Source organism: Nematolebias whitei, chromosome 19 (assembly GCF_014905685.2).
Source record: "Nematolebias whitei isolate Nwh7 chromosome 19, NemWhi1, whole genome shotgun sequence".
Classification (NCBI taxonomy): domain Eukaryota; kingdom Metazoa; phylum Chordata; class Actinopteri; order Cyprinodontiformes; family Rivulidae; genus Nematolebias; species Nematolebias whitei.
In genome coordinates this window covers 37,154,999-37,165,433 of record NC_056516.1, presented here as the reverse complement: position 1 = coordinate 37,165,433, position 10,435 = coordinate 37,154,999, and the positions used below count along the sequence as shown (strand labels likewise).

The following is a 10,435-nucleotide window of genomic DNA, read 5'->3' as shown; positions in this document are numbered from 1 at the left end:
AACAATAAATGTTAATAAGATAATTTGTATATTGTGGGTACAATATTATTTATTGTACCATTATATGTACTATTATTTTAAAGCTATAGATTTAGATAAAAAAACAAACAAATTTGTTGTAATTCTGTAGTGCAAAAAAAGTGGCACACTTCTCATAAAATCATATCGAATCGGGCGTTTTGTCGCCCTCTTGTGGACACAATGGGAATTGCGTTTCTCAGTAAAGTTGGACAAAGACATTCGTAGTACTACTTCCTGTAGACGCTCAAAATAAAATCTTTTAAAGCGAGATATATATTTTCTGTCAATATCAGGGACAAATTTCATATTTATTTAAGACCACTTACCAACTTTTCATGCTTGTAGAATATAAAAATATTTATAGATTTTTTTTGTCGCAGATTTTAGACTTCCTGTATGCATAGCCGCAACAAACAGGATCAGCCTAAATGTAAACATTGTCTGAGTTATAAGTTTTTAATTTTCACCACTGTTTAATGTGAGTTTAGGAGTAGTTACTTGTAAACTCTTGTAAAATGTAAAAGTATTAACAGTCGCCCTCTAGTGGACAAATCAGAAACTGCAACAACACAGAACCATCATGGCGGCCACTGCGAGGCTCCTGTCCAGGTTGACCCTGGTCACTGGTTAGTTTATATTTTATTGTTCACATTTTACTATGTGCTGCCCAACGTGCACGTTGTTTCTAGTTTTAGTTTGGTAGTTTAACGTTGTGTTAATTTATGTTAACGTTTGTTCAGTTAAAGAGAAACGAGCATTTTCATTCAAAACGTGAAACTTCGAGTTCGCGTGAAAAAAGTTTGATGACGTTGGAACCACAACAACTTAAAGTTCACCCTCTTTTTTTATTAGATCAAATATTGTTCATAATTCGTGGGCAATTGAGGACGAACATAAAATCACATATTAATTTTTACTCCAGTTAATCCAGCTCTAATAAATAAACTCTATTACAGATTTGCTTTTAGAAAATGTATTCAAGATTTATTTTAACACTCATTTTGAGGAAAATATAAAATGGTGACACTGTTTGAATAATCAGTATAGAAGAAACAAAACTAGATTAGGAAGAGAGCTGGTTTATTGACTTTTAATCTTAGAATTAACCCCGATCAGCCTCTCAGATTGTGAGAAATTTAAATATAATCTGTGGGCACACCAGCTGATGTGATCCGTGTGAAGCTCCATCCTTGTTCTGACTGTCCAACTGGTTTGATCCTAAGCTCAGTTACATCTACATGAACTTTTGAAGGACACTTTTTATGGACCCTGTTCTAAGTTAGTTCTTCTTGCCTCAGTTCTGTGTCCATTTGGATTCTGACGACGACTCTGCAGTTCTGTAAGATTAATCTGAGCTCCAGCCTTTCTAAAAGATGAACCCAGTTCTAGTTTGTCCTCTTCAGAGGTTTTTTTTTTTTAAATCAACACACTTTTCTCTGGGTTCAGTAATCCGTCATGTGTTCAGGCTCGGAGCTGCAGCATTTGTCCATCATTCTTCTTCTGCGTTGTTTCCTGTTTGTCCTTGCTGTTCGCAGGTGGGGGCAGTGGGATCGGGCGGGCGGTGTGTCAGCGTTTGGCCTCTGAAGGAGCTTCAGTGGTGGTCGCTGACATCAGTGAGGAATCGGCTAATGAGACGATGGGAAGTCTGAGGAATAACTTGAGAGGGCAGGTCCACTTGGCGGCTGTGGTGGACGTGTCGTCAAAGGAGAGTGTAAAGAAGCTGGTGACGAGTATACAGGTGTGAAAAACATCTGGAATCCTGCAGGGTTTGCTCTTCCTTTTTAAACGTCCGTGCCTCCCTCTGCAGACTCGGTACTTCCAGCCCCCCTCGGTGTGTGTGACCGCAGCAGGCATCACTCAGGACGACTTCCTGCTCAACATGGAGGAGGAGAAGTTTGACCGAGTCGTCCAGGTCAACCTGAAGGTAGCAGATGTGTCAGCCCCCTCACTAAACGAGGTCTAACTAAGCTCCAAACAGTTCATGATAAAACTTATTTTAACAACAAAGAGCAAATATTGTTTTCCACAAACACAAATAGAACAAGGTAGATGTATTTTTCCTGGATAATAAAACCCCCCTAAAAATCACAAAAGTTCAGAGGTAAAACATTCCTGCTGCGTTCTGAAAGTTGTGCAGAAACATGTAAAACCCTAAAATTGTACGAGAGATTAGAATAAAACAATTTATTTCTTATTATTTTCTCCAGGGTTCATTTTTAGTCACTCAGGCTGTGGCTCAGGCTCTGGTTTCCAGTGGAGCTCCTAAAGGATCCATCATCACTGTGGGCAGCATCTTAGGAAAGGTGAGAAATGTCCGTACGTCACCATTTAAGGATTTAAACTCAAAGTTTGACTGTTTTTTTACATCACGCAGAACAATCAGTGATAATTACAACTAATAAATTAGTTGATTTTAAGCGGGGGAGGTGCAGAGGTCAGAGAAGAGAACTTGTGATTGGAAAAATCACCGGTTGCAAATCTGACTGTAAAAATGCTGATCGTAACATCAAAATGTGGGAGCACCCTCACCTGCCTCCACTCTCATTTGCCCCACCCTGAGCCCTTGAGCAAGGCCCTTAAACCCCCACATCTGGGCACCCTGGATGGCAGCTCTCTGGCTGTGGCAGCTCGGCGGTCTGTGGTAGCGTCAGGACGGGCAGCCGGCGTAAAAACAATTTATAAATCCTCGCGTGAGTTCACCTCTAAAGAAGGAACCAGCCGGGAATAAAAAGTCAATCTTAAATGTTTTAATTACCACAAAGGCCAAAGTTTACGTATATAAGTTTGATGTGATTCTTTGTGGGGGACGTCTGCAGGTGGGAAACATCGGGCAGGTGAACTACAGCGCTTCTAAAGCTGGAGTTGAAAGTTTAACCAGGACGGCCGCTAAAGAGCTCAGCAGGTGAGAAGAAACAGACCGAGCGCTCGAAGAGTTTATTTTAAATAAAGGTTTAAACTTTGTTCTTGTTTGTCTCCGCTCAGGTACGGGATCCGTTGTAACTGCGTGCTGCCTGGTTTCATATCGACTCCAATGACGGATCAAGTACCAGAGAAAGTTATCAACAAGGTTTATTATTTATTTTAACTCACAAACATCTCTGTGTTTCTGTTTGTCAAACACTTAGATCTTTATAAAATGCGTCTTGTTGTGTTTCAGGTTTTACCTCTGGTGCCTCTGGGAAGAATGGGTAAACCTGAAGGTCAGTCCAGATGTTTTACTCAAGATGTCAGAATTGAATGAAACTACCGGATTTTTAATATTAATGGCAACACTTTAAAACGATGTAGTTGTTGTACGGAGAGGAATAATCTGGTGTGAGTGGATTTATTTGTTTTTCAGAGGTGGCAGATGTTTGTGCCTTCTTAGCTTCAGATGATTCTCAGTACATCACAGGAGCCAGCATCGAAGTGACGGGTACGTCCACCTCCTGCAGAAAACGTTGATCTTTTATATGTTTTACTGCTTTAACTGAAGAAATCTCACAATAACTTCTTTCTTTGTCAGGTGGACTTTTCATGGGTTAAAACAGCCTCACGTTGCTCTGATGAACCTCGGCTGGAGGCGGATCTCATAATTATGGCAAAATAATGCAATTTATCTGCAGGAGCTATTTAATGAAGAGGATGCTAAATCATATTTAGCTAATCTTGTTATGTACATGTGTGTTTTTTACTAATAAACACTTGAATGGAGAATTTGTTAATTTTAACGTATTAACATAGTTTTATTAAATAATTTACATCACGTCTTGGTAAGTAAACATTTCCCATAACTTCTTATATACATATTTTAGCAGCTGAGATTTAAATCTGCCTTTTCATGCCAGTAAAGATTCAGGTTGATGTGAACAGTTTTAATTATAATATTATTTTTCTCTTTACAGCTTGACTCGATCAGAGGTTGATTTTTTTAAAAACCATTTAAAGTTTGAAGCTGTGATTTCTTCATCTTCAGATTAAACAGGTGAAAAATTAAACCAATTCATTCTATGTCCAAGAACAGCTTTTATTATTTAATGTCCTGACAGATGTGTTTATACAACAATTTAAAGGTTAACTGATGTTGGAGGGGGAGGATTAGGAAACAACATTCATTGTCTCAAAGGTCGAACAGGTTAATGTGTTACTAAGAGACAGATGTGGTCATTTTCTGTTACTCAGAACTGCTGCAAAATGTCAGTTTTTTAAATATATTTACTTGTGATCGAAGGTAAACGAATTGTTTTTTTGAGGTTTTCAAGTTTCTATTTATCTTAATGATTCACAGAATGTCGTTTTAATGCTTCAATAACTTCACTGCCTCTGTTTTATTTTTATTTCTCAGCACCAACAAACTGAAGTGAAATCCAGAGGAGCAGGACTTCCGAATGTCCACGAGATGGCGCCATTTCACAGTTTATAAAGGTAAAGAGTTTAACAATTAACTTTAGGCTCGTGGAGAAAAATATTTAGTTTGAGACGCTGAAGTCATCATAAAGTTTAATTAAACATGAACCCAATTAAAAATGTTCCCTGAAGACGCTCTGCTGAAGTCTCGCATATTGCCGGTGATATTTTAATACTTCAAACTTCTTTTTTCTGCAAGCGAGGCTTCCTGTTTTAATTAAAAAAGGGGTTTGTACTTGTAAAAAAACAAACAAAAACACAAATGGCCTCTGAGTTTGTGTAAAAACATTAAAACGCAAGTGTTTATTTTACATGGCAGAAAGATGGCAGCAGATGAAGACCAGGTTAGTTGAACATTTTAAGACGATTTTCATGTAAAATACATTTTACATAATTTTTTATACAAACTCCAACAAAAGCATTTTCTTTTACAAGTACAGGAACCCCTTTTCTACTTTTCGCAAGAAGCCGTGTTTGTTCTCGTTCTTCCTGTTGGTTTCCATGGTTACACGTGAAAACAGCGTCACGTGTGGACGTTAGAGACGGCTGCCACATTGAAGAAAAACAAGAGTCAATCAGCTCTTTTTAAAAAGATTATATATTACAGAAACAAGAGTTTTTCATAAAATTACTTACAGACATCATAAAATAATACTTATTTCTCTTTTCAGCACCATTTTCTTTATGTTGAAATGTCTTCAACACAGTAAAACAAATAGTCGAGGTCTTTCTCTCTGAAGGAGGAGTTCTTTTTTTGTTTGGGGGTTTGACTGTCCCTGCCTGGTTGATCACTAAATTAAAAGAAATACAAATAAACAAAACCAGAACTTTGTTATAAAATCATCCCATAAATTCAGGAATCGGTTTTCACTCCGTCTCAGCTGACAAATGTTTATCCCCTCCAACTCGTAACCTCTCTCTGAAATTTAACATTAAGGTTTTGTTCAGTAAATTTCGAGCCTCGGTCTCTGTAAAGCAACAACCCGACACCAAAACACGCAGAGCCAAACTGCAAGGAAACAGAACCGTGACAGAACTGGAGAGTCACCATTTAATCATCACAGTGGAACAAATTTTAACAGCACAGACGATGAAAACACTAGAAAAAGGGAAGTTACAATAAGACACGGCCACAGATTCTTTGGTTGTACAAAAGGCGTTTGGTCAGGGTGTGCACAGAAGCTGGAGCCGACTGCGAGTTTATAACATTTAAATCGATCGCTTCAGTCAAACACACCACGTCAGCTAGAAATAAATGTTCTTATTTGAATCTCAAAGCACCCTGTTTGTTTTAAATAAATACAATAGAATATCACTATTTCTGTACAAATGTATTGTAATGCACATTTCCCTAGTAAGAAGCTTTGTTAAATTGTAAAGAGACTAAAAAACGTCAGTTTTGTGTAAGTAGCACCGTGCCACACAGTTTCATTCAGTAAAGTGTGCATTTTATTCACCGCTGCAGAACAAAAGGAGTTTGAACATACACAGAAAAAAGTTTCAGGAAATACTGCAGTGGTGTCTGCTGGGTATTTAGATCAATCGATTTATATCAACAAGTGACGGAGAGTGATTTAGAGCACAGCTTAAACAATTAATGGTTTTAATCTCATCTTTTCTGTTTGTCCGACGCTAAAAAAAAGAACAGTCCCAAAGGATTTTGCTGCTTTCAGAGTGAGAAAAAACAACCAAGTTAAAAAAAACACCACATTAAAGTTTTAATTCTCAGCTTGAAATCACATTTTAGACAGAAATAAAAGCAGTAAAAACTTCACTGAAAATAAAAAGATGGATGAAGACAGTAAAGATGATTTAGATGAGACACCCTGCTGGTTTCAGCCGGTCCGTCCCCTGTTTGGACTCTGGTAGAAACTGGTGGCTTTTTTTTTTGTTCCTTTAGGTTTGACAGGACGTGAGGTGAGCGTTACTCTGAGCAGCATGACTAACAGATCTGTGGGTGTTTGTATCATTTAGGATTTAATACAAATTTGTTTAATGAATAAAAATCTGTTTCAAAGCTTTTGAACTTTCTAATGTTAAAGACAAAAGAGAAGTTTCAGCAGACGTTAAAGCTGTGAACCAAAATAAATAAAAACTTTATATTTATTCACCTGACTGTTGATCATGTTGCAGCTTTCACCAGGATTTAAACACGTCAGTGACCCTTTTTTAAAGAAGAGGGGGAGGTAGAGCAGGAGGTACGAGTGGAGAAAGGTGTCAGCGGAGGGGAGTGAGATGGGGGGGTCGGAGACGAGGGGCTTCAGGCCCGGTTCTCTGCTCCTGAAATGATCGTTTTATTACAAAAAATCAGTTCACGTTTGTTTTTATTTCTCCTTCCTCACTGTTGCTCCCAGTCGGTGTTCTCCTCTTCACAAGTTTTTAATTTTTCCTCGTGACCTTTAGTCCATTCGCTGCTGGGAGGATGTTACTTTGAGGCGTGAGTGTGTGTTTGTCTCACAAAATAACTCTGTGTGTGTGTGTTATCATTTACAAGTTAATTTACAAATTACTGCGCCTGCATGTGTGTGTGTGCTTGATGTTCTCTGAATAAAGTGTGTGTCTGTGTGTGTTTAGCCTTGGAAACAGACAGGTCCCACTTCAAACCCAAACTGCTGGTTGCTCTCCCCAAAGTCTGACACCTTGATGTCCAGCAGAGGAAGATGCTCCACCTGTGGTGAGTTGATCTCCAGGACCGTCCTGTCAAAGCCTTTACGATACTGTAAAACACAGACACACACACATCAGTGACAGGTGAACCTCGGTCACACGGCGGACGTAGAGGTCGTGGACTCACGGAGCAGCCGTCGATCAGAGCTTTGATGTAAGGGTTGGTCTCGTAGCTCAGCTCTTCATCGTTGGCTCCTCTGAAGTGCAGCGCCCTCTTGTGGTTGTTCTTTGCGCTTCGGTCAGCCCAGGCCACCGAGCGGTGGCAGTGGTAGGTGAGGTTCTGTCGGGCCTGGACGCTCAGGAGGCGCAGGAAGCCCAGCTGGACCACGCCCACGGGCTCACCGTTAGAGTCCACATAGGAGAACTGAGAGGGTGAGGAGGTGAAAAATAGTCACATTAAGGAGAGAAAGTTACAAAAATGTGTTGTAACTAAGAAAAGTTAAGATTTGAAAAGTTACTAACCTTACTACCAGTGGTGAACTGACTGTACCACGACCCTGGAGTCTCTTTGTCCCAGGAGCTCAGTTTTACCTGACACCAGAAGGTCCACACAACAAATTATTTAGAGTAAAACATTAAAATAACTTGTTTTAGAAAACCATTAATTTACACCGATCTAGGCCTGATTCTTATTAAAGCACATCAATTTTATTTTAACTCTAAAAGTTTAAAAAGATTTACACTTTTTTCCCAAACAGGATGTTTTACAACATCCTCAGACTGTCAGTAACTTTACAGGAAATAAAATTGTACTTGATTGTTTGGACTGACCGTGTCGATGCCTGCTCTGGGGTACAGGCACGTCTCTCCTGTAGTGAAATTACAGAGGACCTTGAAGGCATCTCTGGAGCAGCCCTGGTTCGGGTCAATCCAGTACTCTCCTGCAGAAGGAAAGTTGATTAAAAAACCATAAAAGTCTAGTCAGCGTCTGTTTGTGTTTTCAGATTTTAGTTATCAGCTTTTAATTTGACGCTCACAGGTTTTTGCAGTAATCAAACGTATTTAAACACTAACGGATGAATAAATGTAAATGTTTGGATCGTGTTCTGTACCATCTTTAAGGTCTGGCTGGCTGAGGTGCAGGTCTTGGCAGGTCCGGGCTGGGCTCTCCTGGGTGCCCAGAGGGAAACGCATGGTCTCGATCTCCTGTCGAAGTGAGTCGAGGGAGCCGAAGATCTCCTCCATGCCTTCGCTGCCCATCAGGAACTCTGTGCCGGCGGCGTCGGATGCCGGCATGTCGGGGTCGAACTCCGGCAGGAGCTGGCTGGCATCAATGGAGCGTTTGGACTTGGGACTTCTCTGGATGGGCAGAGGCTGAATGACCTCACCGGGCGGACCCTAAGATAGATGTTTTTATTTTAATTAATTGATGTAACGAGTAAATAAAATAATACATTTTTTAGTTTTTTTAAGGAACTTACAGGAGGTCCAGCAGGTCCTGTTGAACCTTTTTCTCCCTTTGGACCAGCTCCTCCCTAATAACAGAAATGGAAACATTTTAGAAAGAATTGTATGTATTTATAAAATAAAATACTGCCGTCTCTTTGTAGTAAAGTATTTTAAAGTATTGTTTACTTACAGATGAACCCTTTGCTCCTTTGACACCTTGAGGACCCTGAAAAACACAAGATTTAACATTTTAAATGATAATTAGGTGGACATATAAAAACAGAAATATTCCTGGGACGAGATAATCGAGGAACTTACAGGAAGGCCAGGAGGACCAGCAGGACCGATGGGTCCAGTTCCTCCAACCATCCCCTGTAACAAAACACGTTGATTATGAAAATAAATTCATAAAGTGTTGGACCAGTTCTGGTCGAGCTCCTATTGATGACAAACTAAACTTACAGGTTCTCCCTTGGGACCGGTGGATCCATGAGGCCCAGACAGACCTCGGTCTCCCTTTTCTCCCTGCTCTCCTGGAGGTCCAATCAGACCGATAAGACCTTGGTGTCCCTTCTCACCCTTTGCACCAGGATCTCCACGCAGGCCAGCCAAACCAGGAGGCCCCTGGATACGAGAGGAGAGGTGGTGGAGATGAAAAACATGGACGATTGAAGAAATCAAACTAAATCAAGGTTTAGAGTTAAATGCCTTACAATGGGTCCAGGTGGTCCTTTTTGTCCAGCAGGTCCTGGAGCTCCTTGCTCCCCCTGAAACAGTGAAGCACGTTCAGTAGGTGGCCTCCAACACACCTTGAGGTGTAGTAACTGGATTTATCTGTACAAAAATAAAACTCACCACTGATCCTGGAAGTCCTCTCAGACCTTCTGTTCCTGGTTTTCCTGGTTGACCCTGTGGACCAACAGGTCCGGTCTTTCCTGGGGGCCCAACTGCACCTGGATCTCCCTGTGAAAGATGATGTCATCACCGATTACATTTATTAGTTTGCATAAATATAAATGTTGGGAAGCACAGCCGTCAGAGAGTGAAATAAATTTTCACATTACCAATAAATAAAGGGAAATTTGTTACTAAGATTAAATACAAAAACTCAAAATATTTTTTTTTTCTAATTTTGAAAGATTTTAATCAAGTTATAGTGAAGTTTGATGAAACGTGTAATTCTGCTGTAACTAAAACAGATTTGATTCCAGCCTGATAATAAAACAAGAAGATTTTGAGAACTTCAGAGTTTTTCACATCCTTCGATTGTTAAATTTGTTCTTACATTTGTGAAGCTGTTGCAGGGATTTATTTTAATATTTTTTGGGATGGAAACAAAAAAGGTAACTATGGCTCAGGTGGAAACTGACTGATCATTCAGTAGAACATTGTTAGAAGTGAGGATTCCTCACTACTTTAGAGTCTAGACTTTGGGACTGAGTTGTTTCCTTTAAGTATAAACTTATAACTTATGATTAACATGAAGCATAAAGAAATATGAAAAAATGAACTAAAGGCTCTGGACTCACTTTTGTTCCCTTCTCTCCTTGTCGTCCCTCAGGTCCTCTTGTTCCAGCAGGGCCCTGGCAAATAAAACAAAAATGTGTAATAAGTATAAATACTGAATAAACATGAATACATTTTATATATAAGTTTATATTAAACTTAATTTACTGCAAAGATAGAATAAATGCATAACGGTAAAATATAACCAGAACGCCATGGCAGAACTGGGTTTTCAAATGTTCATGGGAACTTACTCGTTTTCCTGGTGGGCCAGGTGGTCCATTCTCACCAGAAGGTCCAGGAGAACCCTGCAATAAAACAAAGTGATAATATTACAAGACTAAAACTTATCAAAATGCTGAGTTTTATGTAATTTTACTTACAGACTCTCCTGGTTCACCATCCTCTCCTCTCTCTCCCTTGGCCCCATCTTGACCCTGAAAGTATAGTTTGGATAATTTTTTAT

At 39.6% G+C, this 10,435-nt stretch overlaps 2 protein-coding genes across 2 annotated transcripts in view; one reads left to right on the top strand and one right to left on the bottom strand.

Annotated features, from left to right (window-relative positions):
• Positions 1 to 601: 601 nt before the first annotated feature.
• On the top strand, positions 602 to 3,714 carry hsd17b8 (hydroxysteroid (17-beta) dehydrogenase 8). The gene is made up of 9 exons (XM_037693095.1): positions 602 to 647; positions 1,557 to 1,759; positions 1,829 to 1,945; positions 2,229 to 2,324; positions 2,838 to 2,923; positions 3,004 to 3,088; positions 3,179 to 3,221; positions 3,362 to 3,436; positions 3,527 to 3,714. The coding sequence occupies exons 1-9, from the start codon at positions 602 to 604 to the stop codon at positions 3,544 to 3,546; spliced, it is 771 nt and encodes a 256-aa protein (XP_037549023.1). The 3' UTR covers positions 3,547 to 3,714.
• Positions 3,715 to 5,937: 2,223 nt separating this feature from the next.
• col11a2 (collagen, type XI, alpha 2) overlaps positions 5,938 to 10,435 on the bottom strand; it is a 40,698-nt gene continuing 36,200 nt past the window's right edge. Inside the window, 14 exon segments of the mRNA XM_037693094.1 lie at positions 5,938 to 7,124; positions 7,202 to 7,438; positions 7,537 to 7,605; positions 7,846 to 7,955; positions 8,127 to 8,412; positions 8,496 to 8,549; positions 8,654 to 8,689; positions 8,782 to 8,835; positions 8,926 to 9,087; positions 9,177 to 9,230; positions 9,319 to 9,426; positions 9,993 to 10,046; positions 10,224 to 10,277; positions 10,353 to 10,406. Coding sequence (XP_037549022.1) covers positions 6,978 to 7,124; positions 7,202 to 7,438; positions 7,537 to 7,605; positions 7,846 to 7,955; positions 8,127 to 8,412; positions 8,496 to 8,549; positions 8,654 to 8,689; positions 8,782 to 8,835; positions 8,926 to 9,087; positions 9,177 to 9,230; positions 9,319 to 9,426; positions 9,993 to 10,046; positions 10,224 to 10,277; positions 10,353 to 10,406 — 1,479 coding nt within the window. The 3' untranslated portion in view covers positions 5,938 to 6,977.

Excerpts from the sequence above, each read along its gene's own strand:
- hsd17b8 (XM_037693095.1), top strand. The coding sequence starts at position 602 with ATGGCGGCCACTGCGAGGCTCCTGTCCAGGTTGACCCTGGTCACTG. Across the intron at positions 2,325-2,837 it reads TGGGCAGCATCTTAGGAAAG|GTGGGAAACATCGGGCAGGT; the intron begins GTGAGAAATGTC and ends GGACGTCTGCAG. Across the intron at positions 2,924-3,003 it reads GCCGCTAAAGAGCTCAGCAG|GTACGGGATCCGTTGTAACT; the intron begins GTGAGAAGAAAC and ends GTCTCCGCTCAG.